Source organism: Gadus chalcogrammus, chromosome 2 (genome assembly GCF_026213295.1).
Source record: "Gadus chalcogrammus isolate NIFS_2021 chromosome 2, NIFS_Gcha_1.0, whole genome shotgun sequence".
In the NCBI taxonomy this organism is placed as follows: Eukaryota; Metazoa; Chordata; class Actinopteri; order Gadiformes; family Gadidae; genus Gadus; species Gadus chalcogrammus.
This window is the reverse complement of record NC_079413.1, coordinates 3,145,426-3,162,925: the sequence shown is the minus strand read 5'-3', so window position 1 is coordinate 3,162,925 and position 17,500 is coordinate 3,145,426. Positions and strand designations below refer to the sequence as shown.

Below are 17,500 nucleotides of genomic sequence, written 5' to 3'. Positions count from 1 at the left end.
GCCTCTGTATTGATGAAGGTCTCCCTGCATTCTGAGAGTAGGAGCTGAGACCCACTGTGGACCAGATGGTATTACCAGGCCCAGTAAGATGCTCAGACCTTTTTCAACCAGATAAAAGCCTCCATTGAGATTGAAATCTCTCTTTCAACTGGGCCTGACGCGCTGACTAGGCTGAGCAGTATTTTATCATGTGAAACCTATTTCCGTTCCTTCAGTCTGTGGATATTTCGATCTATCGGAGAGAACTTTGAAATCACAAACAATTTGTAGCAATTTGAATTTCGGCATTAAAGCATCTTCACACCAGGATACAACCGGAACGGTCTAGTCCTCTCTCCTCTCACTCCTTGTCCCTTCTCTTCTTTGTCTCTCGCCCTCTAGAACACTGCCAACCCCCCCCCCCCCCCCTTGGTGTATCCCTTACCCGCCACCACTTAGCAGGGCATACTGTCATGTCCGATTCCCAGATAGCTGTGTGCACACAGCGCGGTATTGTGTTAGCATCTCGTCGCGGCTGTACGGCGGCACACTGGGTCGTACATTAACATTTACAAAAGCCGTACACCGTGGATGCGTGGCTTTGAGGTCTCTGGTGTGTGCCCCCGAAACCAAAACAAGGACTTTACGTCACTCTGCTTGTATCCACCCTGGAATGATTTGGGTTTAAGAGCTTGGATTGTTTTGCGGTTTCCCCCTGAGGGTTTCGCTAGGTTATAGGTGTCACGTCTGCAGGCAGCCAGACCAGCCAGACGGCCGTGGCCACGGCCGTCTGGCTGGTCTGGCTGCCTGCAGACGTGGCAGTATTGGCGGACGTGTCGACCACGGTCACGGCCCCTCGGGGGGGGGGGGACGACAACAACGCTAAGCCCGGAGATAACCTGCGACGCTGCTGCTGCTGACGCGCTGTTACGACTCGAGACAGCTGTTCTGTCTAACAACCCCCCCCCCCCCCCTCCCCTCTCCCTCCCCTCCCCAGCTCTCATCTCCGCCGGTCACAGCTGGTTTGGGATAAAGCGCAGGTCGTGTCAGGAAGCACGCGCCCCTGCGAGCCTTTAAACCCCCGGACAGGCAGAGTTCCCAAGCCGAACCCATCCAAACTTTAGCCAGCGATAGTATATTGGCTCTATTGTTTTAGCATCGTTGGATTCAAACCAAAGGCCTTGTTTGATCGTTCGATGCCATTGAGCCGTTTAAATATATATCGTTTTCCTTGAGAGTAATGGGGGAGGCAATAAAGGCTACATCCGTAGTGGGCCGATAAAGTACACAAATAAAGTACATCAAGAAATAGATAAAGCAAAATTAATTGTCGGGAAATTATCCAACAAATCGGTGAGCTGAGCTTCTATAAACATTATAAAATCTCCCTTTCCACACGCTCAACTATACGGATATGATTAAATGCGTAATCGTGCCATCTGAAACCAGAACCCAATGTTACTTGACCCGTCGTCTCTTTCACCTGTAGCAACCCAAGCACTCTCTCTCTCTCTCTTCCTCTCCCCCCTCTCCCTCTCTCTCTCTCTCCCCCTCCTATCTTTATTAATACCACATTTCTCCTTTGCCTCTTTTGCTTTTTTTTAATGAATACAATTCCCCCGTTGCCGTTTCTCCATTCCTGTGGAATGAGAAGCACATTTGGGTCGTGTTCCAGCAATGACAGAACCCTGAGACCCCGCACAGTCCCAGACCTGGGGCTTGGAAGAGCCCCCAGCCCCCCATCGGTGCTGTTTACCACTTTCTTATCCCCCTCGACGCACACATGCTGAAACACACCCAAATGCCAACACAAACACATACTAATACACACACGCATACACGTCCACACACATACACATACTAATAACACACACACACAGACACACAAACACACACACTAATACACGCACAAAAACTTAACATTAATAGTCTTTCTTGTGTGTAAATGTAATCAATCGCACACATTTCTCCATCTTTAACGTTCCTAATCCGTTTTTCAATGAATTATTCCCAGTCTCATCTCTCTTTGATAGCAGTTTTCCCCCTCTACGTGTGGTTTTCCCACTATTGGCCCCAGTTTTCTTCTTCTTTTCCAGCGACTCTCTCCTGGCTTGCGGTCGTGGCTAACTATTCATCTGTTTGATTCATCCACCATGCCTGACCATGTCAGACCTTTTCCAGTCAGGAACCACCATTCGATTATCTACTGGGACGGGGGGGGAAAGAGTGAGAGAAGAATCTGGCTCTATACTATTACTTACTCTTCAGTGAACTGCTTTACGCTAGAGCCTTTATTGGATGCTCTCATAGTATCCATGGATACTCAACTATGATGCTTTGTGAACTTTGACCATACCCATGATTAAGCGCACCATTCAGCAACCCATACAGACGTCCGCTAATTACGATGAGGAAATACATTTACACCTATTCATTCGTTTAGCAGTCGCTTTCATCCCAAGGGGCTTTCAAATCAGCCTGAGGACAATCCAAAAACTACCGAAGCTACGAAAGACGTTTCCAAAAAGAAGACTAGACAAAGTGCAGAACTTTGAGCGGAATAATACAGAAACAAGCTGTATTTTTATGCTAATAACGGACAGAACTTAACGGTTCTCCATCACCCAACGTTGCATGGAAAACCCTGCGGCGTCTCCGCATCTACACAAAGTGTACTGCACGCAAACGGCCGAGTTATTAGCTACATCTCCGACGTTTTGTTGCTCTTCTGCCCCGGCTGGCGGGTTCACAGGGGTACAGCGGGGTTGGGGCGTCCCAGGGTTCTGGGCTCTCTCGCCTGGTGAACCCTGGCAGCCACCTGCTGCCCGGACGCTCTGACAGGAGCCGGTGGCACATCAGCCTTCGTCTTCCATAACACTCCCGTATTATTGCTGCTCCACCCCCTCCCAGCGCTGGGGCCGAGGGTGGGGGAGGTGGTGTAGAGGGGTGGAGGGGTGAGGGGGGTTAGGGGGGTTGTTGGTCTTCGGGGGCAGGAGGGTTTGAGTTAGAAACGAAGGAATTAGAAAATGAAATCCAGAGCGCTGGGACGGCCCGGCTTTAAAAACAAAGTAGCGGTGTGTTTTCTCTGCCCTCCTCTCTCGCTCGTGCTCTGCCTCTCTCTCTCTCTCTCTCTCTCTCTCTCTCTCTTTCTCTCTCGCTCTCTCTCTCTCTTTCTTTCTTTCTCTCTCTCTCTCGCTCTCTCTCTCGCTCTCTTGCTCTCTCGCTCACTTTCTTTCTCTCTCTCGCTCTCTTTTTCTCTCTCTCTCTCTCTCTCTCTCTCTCTCTCTCTCTCTTTTTTCTCTCTCTCTCTCTCTCTCTCTCTCTCTCTCTCTCTCTCTCTCTCTCTCTCCTATTGACACCGGTCACAGATTTGTGGTGGGGCTTCCAGTCATCGGTTAGCCTACGACCACATCAGACAGGCCGGACGCGGCTCCGGGATAATGGAGGTTGCACGGTTTTGGCAAAGCAGGGCACAAGAAGCAAAGCCTTTGTTTCAGCTCACTCTGCTGCCGGAACCAGAGAAACACACCACTGGCAGGCAGGGGATTACTGGGACGTTGCTATTGTCTCATGATGTCATCTCATGTGAGAGCTTCAATGGCGAGTTATTCCAAGCGTTTGAGGAGACTTGTGAGGAAAGTGATCGCTTGTCTTAAAGAGGTATTGATAGAAATTCGTATTCAGAGTTTTTTTGAAGGCTGGGTGAGCTCAAGGTCAGGGTGCTCTGGGTGTCAGCCACCTGGAGGAATGTGAACGTGAGGTTAGAAAAGTGAACAACAAAGTGAGAACTCTTCCCTGTTTTGGCACCGCATCGGCGGAACAAGATCCACTCACTTGTTCAGAGTTCACCTGGACTCTTCATGGCCACCTTTCTTACTCCCCCATCGCCCATTCTCCTCCCTTACACTCCTAGAAGCAGCCCTCTTACACACTTATTGTATGTTGTACATCCCGGCAGTTAATGTTCACACCTAATGTATGTCCTGGCACTTAAAAATAATAATAGTACAAATTTAAAAAAAGTAGCGTCTATCCTATTCATCTAGGTTGTAGATATGTTGCTTGGCATTTGTTACTATGAATATCTGTTCTTCACCGCGAGCGATATATGGTTGTTTCTCTTTCATCTGAAAAATTTACGTATTGTAAGTTGCTTTGGTTAGAAGCATTTGCTTAATGCCCTAAATGTAAATGCGGGGACCCAGAGTAGATAACACGGCCGTAACCTGCCCCGAGACCCGGGGTTCTGACCCGGTGTCCTGGGCTGCCTCCGTACCCTGCCCTCCTTCTCCTAGCCTTCAGGATTAGCTAACGACCCATTCTGCAACGACAAGGGGCACCGGTCGCGGGACGTGGGCCGCGGGGGAAGGCCCGAGAGGCGGCGTGCTGCGGGGAAAACGCTGAGGTGGCGGGGCCCGGGGCCGGGGCCCGGGCCGTGTACGAAGGCAAGGACAATATTTACTCTGGAGTAATGTGGTGTGTGGATTCCTTTGGGTTTGACTTTATCACCGTAGTAGCGAGCTTCCTCGGCACTACAATGGGAGCATTGAAGGCCGTGGAGGGCCTTGGAGGGCCGTGGCGGACGGCGAGCATTGGGCTGGGCACCAGGCCAGGTGCCGGGCCTCAGTTAAACCCAGGGAGGAGAAGGGGGGGGGGGGGGGTTTATGGAGGGGAAGGAGAGGAACAGACATCGAAGGCTCATTAATACAAACACACTCTTTCTCTCTCTCGGTCTCTGTCTCTCTCTCTCTTGGTCTCTCTCTGTCTGTGTGTGTGTGTGTGTGTGTGTGTGTGTGTGTGTGTGTGTGTGTGTGTGTGTGTGTGTGTGTGTGTGTGTGTGTGTGCGTGTGTGCGCGTGCGCGTGCGTGCGCGCCTCTGACTCACTCACTCCAGAATGATCTCTCACTATCTCCCGTGAATCATTTTCCACGTTAAAGAATGCGTAGAAATCCCGTTCGGGAAGAAATCAGTTATCCTGGACATCCATCATTTCGATGGCTCCTACAGCTGTCCTCTCACCTGCGGCCTCTCTACAGACGAGTCTCCCTGGGAACCCAATACCGCGTTTCCTCATAGCACAGAACCGTACAGACTGAGAGGGACGCCCACACTTGATTCACACGGACGGCGAATGCGCCGGGTGTAAACAAACAACGCGGAAGAAAGGGAATACGGGAAAGATGGCGGCCAGGAGGAAGAGTAGACGGAGCGCGGAGGAGGGGAACGGAGCAGTGAAGCAACAGGGCTGTGTGTTGTCCTCTCGCGGGCTGGGAAGTTTCCTCCCGCTCGGTGTGTGTGAATGGAAATAATAATAATAGCACCTGCGTGACATCAGTCCCACGCTGCTTCGAGTGTTTGTGTTGATACTGTGGGACGCCTCTGGGCTGCCCAGCTTCCGTGTGTGTGTGTGTGTGTGTGTGTGTGTGTGTGTGTGTGCGTGTGCGCGTGTGTGTCGGCATTCTGCCCCCTGTGTGTGAGTATCTCCTTACATGTGCATGTGTTGGCAGTGCTTTTGTGTGTGTATGTTTCTCCATGCATGTGCGTTTGCTTGCTGTGTGTGTGTGTGTGTGTGTGTGTGTGTGTGTGTGTGTGTGTGTGTGTGTGTGTGCGTGTGCGTATGCACAGCATCATTATTCTCGGGCAAACATCCCACCAGTAAAACACATGGGTGGTCAGCAGCTTTTATGGTGTTGGTTTGCAAACAATGTGAACCGGTTTGGTCGGAGGAGTCGCGCGTTGACTCACTCTCCATGATCCCTGTTCACCTAGATACCTAAACCTGCGGTTTTATCCCCAGTCTCCCTGCTCTGTTGGGCCCTGAGGCCTTTGCTGTTAAGAGAGCCATTATACATGTAATAAAACATGGATGCTGTGGGGCAAGGCCCCCCTGTTGGATACACAATGGAGAGTAGGATATAGCCCAACAACAAATTGGCTTATTTACTACAACCCCCTGTCCTGGAAAACACTGTAAACGGTTTAAACAGTAACCAGATGTAACACTCTGCGTTGGTAGAGAGCAAACAATGTGAAGCACTCACACACACACACAACGACTCACGCACACACACATCAAGTACATAAAAACAATTTGAGCTGACCAGCATCTTTTGTGAAATATTGTGTAATTTGCAGAGTTAATATGGTAACTTCACCATCATCTTTTATCCATCTTCTTATTTCTTACTTTCTCTCTTTCTCGCTGAACTTCTGACCCCTCTCTCTTTCTCTCTTACTTTCTCTCTTGAAGTAAATTGGCTTACCCTCCTCTAAGCCAGTCGGGCAATCTCTTCCTCTCTCCCTGTTCTTCTCTCCCTTGGTCTCTTCCTCTGTCTGTCTGTCTCTCTCTCTCTGTCTGTCTGTCTGTCTGTCTGTCTGTCTGTCTGTCTGTCTGTCTGTCTGTCTGTCTGTCTGTCTGTCTGTCTGTCTGTCTGTCTGTCTGTCTGTCTGTCTGTCTGTCTGTCTGTCTGTCTGTCTGTCTGTCCCTCTGCTTATCCTCTCCTATGCCTGTCAAACAAAAATAATTTCATGCAGAAATCAAGAGTTTTCATTTTTATGTATAATCTTTTTATTTTATTTTACATATCAATATTTTCCACTTTTACAAATATGTTCACTGTATACAAAAAGGCAACAACAGAGCTTTACAAGTAAGAGCTTCCCAAAGTAAACAGGGAAAATTAACGATCCCATTGAAAATACTGTGCGTGGTTTTCAATGTAAACTAATTAGCGGACAAATATTCCAGTTTGATGTTTTGTTTTTTTTGGCCATTTGGTTGTGATTGAATCCAAGGAAAAACTGCAGTGTGGTGTGTCTACATTCCGGCACATACACATCGTATTGTGTGTGCAGGTATTCAGTGTGCTCTCTCATGAGTGACACTGAGAGACACATATCTAGTGGTAACTTTATGTCTGCGCGTCTCTTAAAGACGTGACTGGACAAGCTCCTGCATTATCACAGTTTGTTGACAGACCTCACACACACTCACCTACACGCACACACACACACACACGCACACGCACACGCACACACACACACACACACACACACACACACACACACAGGCAAGCAAGCAAGCTTGCCACCATAGAGAGCGTGAACCTCTTTGTTAATCCTAAACGGTTTGACATCCCAGTGTGTCTGGGTCACCATGTTTTTGAGGTCTCCGACTCGCCTCAGAATGATTAAATTAAGAGCACAACACTATGGAGTTACCACGCTACATCTGGAGCTGGAGCCGTTTTAAAATGAGCGAGACTAAAACCAACTTTTTATGGTGTTAGGCAATATGCCACAGAAGCAAATGTCGTACCCCAGGGAATGAAAGTACACACAAACACACTATCTGTTCTGTGTGAGTTGTGAGCAGTATAATTCGGGTGCCTTGTAGCATGAATCAACAATACAGTATCGGACGTTATCTCTCCGTTCTCAGCTTTCTGGTATAGTTACATTTTGGTATGCATCACAGTTGAAACTAAATACGGGGATGAGTTTCCCTTTGTAACGTTTGGAATCTTCTCAATGGAGGAAAGGGAGGGTGAGTGCTGAAGAATGAGGAAGGGGACTTAGCCTTGAGTCAGGCCGGACTTAACAGCTACTTAGACCGTCTGACATTCTGCAGGCAAAGCCCTTTGATTGACTCTGTTGGTACAAAATGCATTTTTAATCTTCAAAGATTTTAATCTGATGTTTTGTCTGTCGGTGAGTCACAAGAGATAGGGGTGGAAGGCTGCACAGTCACATTGTTTTAACAAGAGAGAAAAAAACAACACAGACACTTATAAAAAAAATAACATTAGAAATTGTATTTGTACAAAAGCAGTAGAGCCGAAGGAAGCTATACAAGAGAGCAATGCGCGGTGGAGCCGTCTTCGACAACGCTTCATTTGGTGACAAAAGAGGTCATTCACAGCAAGCACGACTCCTTTAAGGTAGTGCTGAGGGTGCTTCAACATAGCAAAAATACAACCCATCATATTAACGGGGTTTAGATCAGTTGTTACAACTGGGAAATGGCAGCACAGCCCAATATCAGTGCACACCTCTTTACTACTAATAGGGACCCACCTCTGGCATAATTTAACCCTCAATTTCAATCTATAGCCCTCAATCTGAGGGGGTTGTCCATCTGGTAGGAAACTGCAGAAGTCAGCTACATCATATTTAAGGGAATATCCCTTTTTTTATTATCTCCAATCTCTTTGTTTATTGTCCAGTTAGACAAACACTTTATATTTACAACGTCTTTAATCTTCCGCATCTCTGTTCCTGGATGGCCGGTCCCGCCCACTGCCACTGCTATCGCCCAGAGCAGTTGCCAAGACGCCGCCAGCACACCACAACAGAACGCCCCCAGTCAGTCTCCCCAGTGCAGTGCAGTCCGAGCTGTCAGAAGTAGCTGGGCTTGTGCGTGCACATATTGTTGTTCGAGGTGCAGTGATCCTGGAGCAGCAGCTCCTCATACTCCAGGTTACCGTTCTGAACGGCAGGCTCGGGACTCAAGGCCTCGGGCTGCTTCTTAGGCAGCTCCCCATTGTCTAGGCTGGTCCGCACGCCCTCCAGTTCCAGCTGGGAGGGCTCGCAGTCCAGGTGGTTCAGGTGGCCTTTGCCCCTTCTTTTGCGGAGGTAGCAAACGAGCCCCACGGCCGCTGCTATCAGCACCAGTGAAAACAAGATGGCCAGGGCCGGCACTAGCATGGTGGTCAACCGCTTGTCCTCTACGCGGGCCCCCACGGTGCTCTGATGCTGGCCCACCGTGCGGGCCTCAGTGCAGGAACTGTCCATACCGATAGGGGTGCCCAGAGGCCTGGCGCACACGGCGTACGTGGAGTTTGGCTTCAGGCCTCTGAGGGTGTACTCCGGGTAGTTGGCGGGAACGCTCAGGTCGATCGGCCGGCGGTCGGGCCCCGAGAGGTTCCGGTAGGTCAGGCGGATTCCACGGATGTACGGTCGCCTCTCGATGTAGCGGTGAAGGTCCAGCCGTATGGTGGTCGAGGTCACGGCCCGGGAGCTGATGTCCGCTGTGTCCGAGATGACCGTTGCCATGGACACCTCGGCCTCAGGCACGGAGGGTGAATGATGACGGGGGATCTCGCAGTAGACGCCCGAGGTGCCGGGTTGACAGGCGCATGCTACCTGGCCGCGTCGGTCCAGCCGACACAGTCCACCGTTAGAGCAGGCGTTGGGATGGCACGAAGTCGGCTGCATCTCATTGTCAATGCCGCTGCTGCTGCTGGGGCTGGCATGGACGGGTGGCAAAGAATTGTCGTCTTCCGGGTCCAAGGAGTAGTCGCTGGGCATCGGATCGAGAAAAGCCTCAGATGTACTTAGGGGGAGGGTCACAGGGTCAGCTGCGGTGGTGGTGGTCTTGACCGTGGTGGTGGTCACTCTGGTCGTAATAGGGCAACCAAACTCACTGTGCTCCATCCTCTGCAGAACCTTCCCAGCATTTATCGGGGGGAAGTGGCAGCGGGTCTCCTCGGTTCTGTGCAGGGTAATTCCCTTGGTCTTCAGCCAGTTTGGAAACCATGCAAGGTTGCACAGGCAGTTGAAGGGATTCTCTGCTACTTTTAGTTTCTCCAAGTGGGGGAAAAGCTTCGGGAATTCCTCGGGGAGACCCTGTAAACTCAGGCTGCTGATGTCCAACTCGTGAAGATCCCCCAGATTCTGCAGATCCTTTACATCCAGGGGTCCCATGGGGTTCCCTCCGAGGCTGAGGTGGATCAGCCCTCTTGCTTCCTTCAGCGCCGGAGGGAACACCTCCAGTTGATTCTCTGATATGTCCAGATCATGGAGATTACCCAGACTGGCCATGAGCTCATCATCGAGGTGGGTGAGCCCGACTCCCGCCAACCTCAGGGACTCGAGGTTCGGGGTCTTGAGGTCTTCCGGACCGAGAATCGGGAACACATTATAGCGGAGGTCCAGCAGCCTCAGCCTGGGTAAGGACAGCGCCGGCAGTGTAGTAAGCTGGTTTCCCTGTAGCTTGAGCTCTATCAGCTGCTCCAAGCCACTAAAGGCCGCCGGGTGGATGGTCTTGATGTGGTTGCTGTACAAGTAGAGCCGCTCCAGAAGAGGCATGCCGTGGAAGCAGTGTTCGGAGATGTACGTGATCTGGTTGGAGTTCAGGTCCAGGTTCCTCAGGGAGATCAAGGGCTGGAACACCCTATCGGGAAGCGCCGTCAGCTTGTTCTGACTGAGGTCCAGCATCTCAAGGCTCTCCAGGCCGTCAAAGTCCTCCTCGGTTAGTCCCTCGATGCCGTTGGAGAAGAGGTAGAGGTTCTGCGTGGCCGGGGGGACCCCCTGAGGGATGGTGGGTGAATGCCGCTGGAAGCAGAAGATGGACTCCAGAGTGGAGCAGGAGCAGTCCTTCGGGCAGTCGCTTGGCAAGGCAGCGTCCGGTAGGAGGAGAAGAAGCAGAAGGTGGAACAGGGGAGTCAGCGGAGTGAGGAGGACCTTCATCTTGGCAGTGTGTCTCTCTCTCTCCTTCCCCCCGCTCAGCCTGAAACGAAAGAGAACAAGAATGCGATCAGTGACCTGTGACTTCAGAGGCTCGAAGGACACGAAGAGAATGGAACAGGTGGTACGAATTGTGTCTTCTCGCAAGGCATTGCACCCCTGTCGTACACATCAGTTACTTTGTCGTAGTGACACCGCAGAGGCAGAATGTAATGCGTGAATGTGCTTGACGTTTCAAATTATTTTACATCATTCTACTATAATACCGTTGAATGAGGTGCGAACAAAAAAGAATTATGCTGAATTATGTTACTAAATTTTATATTTTCGACTGAGCCTTTCGCAGTCGAGCAGTCCCCTGGCACAAGGCTGCTCAGGCAATAAGCTGCCTGGCTGACCCCGGGGGCTGTGAGCAGCTTTCCCCCGTACTCATAAAGACGTCTGCTCCGTGGCACCGGTCCACGCTGCTCTGGCTCGGGCCGCGCTGCGTTCTCGGTGCAACGTGCTGTGTAATGGATAGTATTGAGCCAAGCAGAACCTCGGCTTCGCTCTTTACAGTGGCAGATACTTGGACGCAATAGGTGCTCTTTGTTGCTGCTGCTGCTGTGTGTGTGTGTGTGTGTGTGTGTGTGTGTGTGTGTGTGTGTGTGTGTGTGTGTGTGTGTGTGTGTGTGTGTGTGTGTGTGTGTGTGTGTGTGTGTGTGTGTGTGTGTGTGTGTCCCAGCTAGTAGCGAGTGCCACTGTACACATGCTGTGGGTGAACTCAGGGGTTGCGGGGGGTTGAGGGGATTATCTTCACAACGCAACCCATGACCACTGAACCTCCCCCGGGCCCAGTAGTATCTCCCCATGTAGATCCGCATCTTTAATCTGAGTCCCGGGCTGACGAGTGAAGCTTGCACGGGGCATGAATAACCTCGGCCATCGTGATAAAGTTATACGAACAAGGCCTCACTCGGAGCCTTCACTCAGGAACGACCTTGCTGCCGACGGCGCTCCGGTTTCTCCGGTTTCGTCCCGTCCAACACCGTGTCAGCACTACGCCCCCCGTGCGTGTGTGTGCGTCCACCGCGGCGGAGAGCAGGGGCCCGCCGTCTGTCCGGCCGTGATTTAGTCCGCGCCGTTCTAAACTGGGGAGATGAACTGCAGTGGTAGCTCAAACGCCGCCTCCCCCCCCGCCCCTCCCCCTTCACCCCCCCCCCCCCCCCCCCCCCGAGCGGTCGACGGGATTATAAATAACACGACGACTGGCGTGCTCATGTTGTCGTTACACGGAGGACGACGCACAAACTCGGCTCGACACGTCGTCTTAAAACTAATAAAAACGCGTGAGGAATGTGTTTTTAGATTTGTGCCGTTGTCTCCTGAGATCTCCAGAGGGCCTCTTAAGGACTCGCAAGGAGGTGGGGGGGGGGGGCTCAGGACTTGAAAGGGGTTGAGGGGGGGGTCAGAGATATGGGGGTGGGAGGGGAGGCAGGGTAGGAGAGAAAATAGATTCAGCGGGGGGGGGGGGGGGGGGGCATAACCTGTTTCTATGACCTCTTTGCTTCGCACTACTAGTAAATCTATTCTCAGTGATTCCGTGTGACAGTGGGGCCTCCCGTAGTCAATACAGTCACCAGGGCAGTGAAATGGAGGCTGACGCTCGTAAAGTGATGGTTTTGTGCTCTTTTTATGACTTAAATGAAAACCTCATTTGTCCACGGGGGATGTATTGTGTTTTGTGCTGCAGTCCCAGTTAAGCTGTATTTGGTTAACCGATCCCCCCTTCTCTGCACGCTTGCCCTCTCTCATTGTGTTTTCCTTCCTCGCGTGCTTGTGACCGAGTGGAACAGTTTTACCAAAATATTTCCGTTAATCTCCTCAACTCGTGTCAAAAGAGTTAGCAAAGGTTAGCATCCCATATGGAGCCCGCTAATGTCAGTGTAGCCTCATGTAGCACAGGCTTGGCGACAGCGCATGCTAAAATGATGAAATGCGTCAAGGCGCGTTAAACGCATCAGAAGAGCTGCTGCAAGCTTGGATGTTTGTCATCCGTCACATTCGATCCTTCAACCCTTGCTCTCCATCCACTATTCAGTGACACTGCTTCTCATGCTGTCACCAATCTCCCAACTTGGAGGACAGATCAAAAGCATTGTCGGTGAATGACGAGGGGGCAGGAGATGAAGGGCTGGTGTCGTTCCATTGTACCATAGCCTTGGCATTTACTCTCGGCATACTTTTCCCCCCACTTCTTCTTAGATGTTGCAACCCCTCCCATGAAACAATATTCAGATTTCATCCTCTTGATGGTAAGACTGTTCTAATCTTTGGTAAACCTCAAACAAAGCACATATTTGCGTGGATAGCGTTTTTTTCCCCCAATGACGTTCAATGGGGCCATCCCATCTTGAACTGTGAAATGCCTCAGCATTCTTTAATTTGCTGCATCTGTGCAGACATAAACAGAAGAGCTAGTGGAGGTCAGAGCGACACTGTATACAATCCTGTGGTTGAACCAAGCAGACAGTCCTGTAGCACCTGCTAAAGGGAGAACCTCCTCTGTAACCTTTGCCAGCCACGCAGGAATGCTGGGCCTACTCATTGGAACTGTTTACGGACGCACGCACGTTAACGGCGGGAAGGGGGTGACGCGACGTCTCGGAGGAGTCGCCTTGTTGTACCTGAACTATGTACCCAGGGAGCACTAGGAAACACATCGGGTTCCGTACTCTTCACCTTTCTGGATTACACCGCGCGCCTCGACTCCAAACGAAGGCTTAGAAAAGAGCGAGAGACCCATAGAACGCTTCTGTCAACACGAGGATCAGGGATCAGGAGAGGCAACGACGGACGGGAGAGGACGGAAAACGAAAGAGAAAAAGAGACGGAGGAAAAACAAAACTGGAGCCGACTGTGTGTGCAGAGCGAGGGATAATAAAGGCTTTAGGAAGCTAAACAGGAGATCAGGAGAGAGAGAGAGAGAGAGAGAGAGAGAGAGAGAGAGAGAGAGAGAGAGAGAGAGAGAGAGAGAGAGAGAGAGAGAGAGAGAGAGAGAGAGAGAGAGAGAGAGAGAGAGACTACCGCCGAGTGTAAGCAGCAGATGTCAGATGTTCTACCGCGTCTCAGGTTCTCTTGTACAAACACCGTGGGCCAAGGAGCTGGGCTGCCTTCCTGTCTCTGTGCATCTGTGTCGGAGCGACGGCAGATCACAGATTAAACCCCAGGACCAACGGCTCACTGGCCCTACTCTGTGACTTTGTGCAGCGGATCCCACACACTGTGGCCTCGCCGCAGTGCTGGACAGGGTGTTTCCCACAGGTGTTAGGTGAGGCCTAGCCTTAAACCCAAGGGGGTTTGTTTTCACTGGAAGAGGCTGGCTGGCCGGGAAGCAGAGGGCGAGAGGAAGTACGAGAGAGAGAGGAGAGGGGGAGAGAGGAGAGGAGGGAAGGTGACGAGAAAGAGGGGAGAGAGGAGAGGAAGTAAGGTTACGAGAGAGGGGAGGAGGTAAGGTTACGGGAGAGAGAAAGAGAAGAGCACAAAGAAGCGGACCAAGACAGACAAGTGTGCAACTCTGTGTGTGGGGGTGTGTGTGTGTGTGTGTTTGTGTTTGTATCTCCCTCCCTCCCTCCCTCCCTCCCTCCCTCCCTCCCAAAACTCAGACCTCTACCCCTGAGTTGTAATTTCCTCTCCCCCCGCCCCGTTTGCCCGTGGAGACATTCCTGAGACCGGCACCAGCTGAGCCTGAAGAAGCAGAGGTTCTCCCCAGCTCGGCTGTCTGAGCGGGTCCTATGGGGGCCTGTAGCGGCCATACCGATTAACAGGAAACGCGTGTGATGCAATAAATTAAGCATCCGAATAAAATCATGCAACACCGAGTTAGGAAAACACACCAGCGGAGCGAGCCCCCCCTCCTCCTCCCTGATATGAAGAAATGTGAAAGGACCCCTTCGAACTTTTGCCAACTCTCTCTCTTTCTTTGTTCCCTCTCTTTGAGACGTAGGGGATGAAAACATCAGCGAGGTCGTAGCCACTGGAGCAAATGGAAAGTTTTTGGTCTCGGGTGGGGGTGGTGGGGGGGTACCAGGAGGGCGGGGGCCGGGCTTAGGGAGGGTGAAGTGGGTACTTTGTCAATTAAAGTCCTGCGCTCCAACGTCAACAGCTCTTATCTACAGGGGGGAGGGCCGGCTGGTGGGGTATGAAATGAAAGGGATAAGGTGTGTGTGTGTGTGTGTGTGTGTGTGTGTGTGTGTGTGTGTGTGTGTGTGTGTGTGTGTGTGTGTGTGTGTGTGTGTGTGTGTGTGTGTGTGTGTGGGGACACGTAGGTCCATAGGGCGTTAGTATAATCCATGAGGTCTGGTGGGAGACTGGGTGTGTGTGTGTGTGTGTCGTTAGAGGAGGACGTGCAACACATCAACTCCCGATAAGGTGATGCAGCTTCTCGTTACTGAGTCCATACTCCCATGAAAGAATCTGTCTCTCTGTCTCTGCCTCTCTCTCTCGCCCCTCTCTCTCTCTCTCGCCTCTCTCTTGTCTCTCTCGCCCCTCTCTCTCTCTCTCTCTCTCTCCTTGTGATCTGGGGCCATAATCCCCATGCTATTTGCATTAGTGTGTATGATCTACAGCTCTTCCGATCAGCAGGGGCCCCGGCCCCGGGGCCGACACGTACAGAAGGACCCCTCTGTATCGCACACCATCTCCATCCCTCAGCTCAGACGTGCACACAGCCATCCCCAGACAGCCCACGGCTGGTAAACAAGGACAAACGCTGTCCTCTGTAGACAGATGTAAGAAAGTGTCATTCCAGTCACACTCTTATCGGTCGTACCTGTTGTGCAGGACGTGTCAGATAAGCATTCTGAGCACGTCCGGATCGAAGAGCACGCTCATCGCGAATTGTTGCAATAGTAGTAGATCTGGCATGCCGGTGTGTTTTAAATAGTTCTTGACAAGGGATGCATTCATTGTCATGTGCAACGCAGTATCACATGGGATGCAGATCGTAAAAAAAGCCGATTATCACAGTCGAGGGAAGAAGGTGGTTTCCGAACTCTGAGGTCAGCCGATGCGGCGTTATCCCGACGCAGAGCGAGGGGGGGTGGGTAGTGGACATGGGACCGGGGGCCGACGTTTCTACCACGCCCGTCAGTGGCAATCCTTCTCCTGCAGCCGCAGCACCGGCGCGGTGGCTTCGTATCCTGGATCCGGCGGAGGCCTTAGAGCCCAAATAGTTCAACAAAGCCCCACGCTCACTCAAGATCTTGAATTGATTTCAATCCCGAGACCGCGGAAAGAAAGGACAACGGGAGAATCCCGCGACAGATCCGCTAAATGGTTCCAGATCCACACGGATCCGGTCGAAGCCTCAACCGGCCTGGCCGTTAGGAAACGGAAATTACATTTCCCGTCGCTCCCTTCACCCTCCGTCTACCCTTCTGACGTTTTAATTCAGTGGAGCGTTGAGCGTTGGGACGTTTTGATTGGGCACACGCATAACTCATCGCATCCAGGCCGACCAATGAGAGGGGAGGTGGCGGCAGGTTACTGGAAGCTGCTGGGTCTACAGAAGGGGTGAACCCGAGGCTACAAACTAAAAAGAGTAAACGGAGACCAGACAAAGAGTTGTTGCGCCGCAGGACAGACGCAGGTCAGCTGCGCGCGGGCTGGGGTGACATTACAAGATTCCCATACAGACAGCGATTGCTTTACTGCTCAATAAAGCAGAAAAGGTCTTCAGAGAGCTTTAAGGTCAGGTGGTCGCTCTCTGCACCCCCTCCAGTACTAAATCAGCTGCAGATACCATCAGGCCAGAACAAAGCCCCCCGACCAATGAAGTGTAGAAGAACTCCAGGGGTCAGAGGTCGGGCTGAGATTAGTGTTTCCAATGCTGCTCAATGTTGTGTGTCCTCTGTTGTTACTGTGGTCCAGAAGACCCAGATAACGATCCATGTTTGACATAGGCACACACCCAGCTCTGGTTTCACACACACACACACACACACACACACACTCATACTCACATACACACATAAGCACGTGCACACACACACACACCTGGAGCTTTGAACGCGTCCATGCCATAGCAGGTGCTCTCTGTCCTCCTCTGGGGCGATGGGATATCCTAAACCTCCACAGTGTGTCTGGGTAAACGAGACGACCTGCGCCTCAACCCCTTTAGCTCACTGAGCTCCAGCCAACACGCCCTCCCTCCCACCTCCTAGCCTCCAGCCCCGGCCGGCCGGCCGGCCTCACTCTCCAGTCTCCCACCCCAGGGACCAGACCAGACCAGACCCGATTCAGGTTCTCGCTTGGCCGTCCTCTGAGCCTCTCAGCCTTAGAGCACTGAGGTCAGGCACGCGCTGCCCGGTCCAAAAGGAAACGTGGGCCATTTCCTCTTCGTATTCCGGCCAGAGGAAATAAGTGTTTGTGCTGGTCAGATCCCAGAGCTGATTTCATTTTGCACCAGAAGCACAAAAAACCTCAAAGAGAAAAACTGTCTGGCATAACACAGCCCCATTCTAAAGTTTATTTTTATCGATCTCTTTCTTTCTCAACCTCCTATCTCTCCATCAGTCTCTCTCTCTCTCTCACTCCCCCCCCCCCCCCCCCCCAAGCCATAGACCAACACACAGTGCCTTCTTGTCTGCTCACATGAGTGATGGTCCAGACCCTGATGTCTATCTGTCATCAGTGGACTCTGCCCTGTGACCTGGAGGGACCGAAACACACCCAGGTCACCGTCCGCGTCCCCCTGTCAGCAGTGTCCCAATGGGTGCACAATGTGCAGCTTTGACACACATGCATACATGTGCATGCACACACACACACACACACACACACACACACAGACACACACACACACACAAAATCAAAAAACAACAATGGGGAGCAGTCTTTCATGCTGTTGTTCCGTCATCGTATCGGTTTGATCCATTAATAGTTGCTCTCAGTGCTTTGAATCTGCTCTGCACTGCGTCCTGTCAGGGTTTGTCAGTAATTAACCAGGGGATTATTAACCAGTCTTTGCTGCCGATCTAGTTGATCAGGTTGTCGTTCATTCACCTACACACAA

At 51.6% G+C, this 17,500-nt stretch overlaps 2 protein-coding genes across 2 annotated transcripts in view; one reads left to right on the top strand and one right to left on the bottom strand.

The window, feature by feature from the left end:
• The window catches only part of coro7 (coronin 7), a 102,067-nt gene that overhangs the window by 56,091 nt on the left and 28,476 nt on the right, over window positions 1-17,500 (top strand). The window lies entirely within an intron of this gene.
• Window positions 6,526-17,500, bottom strand: part of vasnb (vasorin b) — a 21,413-nt gene continuing 10,438 nt past the window's right edge. The window contains exon 3 of the mRNA XM_056575181.1: window positions 6,526-10,489. Coding sequence (XP_056431156.1) covers window positions 8,377-10,449 — 2,073 coding nt within the window. The 5' untranslated portion in view covers window positions 10,450-10,489 and the 3' untranslated portion in view covers window positions 6,526-8,376. The remainder of the gene's footprint in view (window positions 10,490-17,500) is intronic.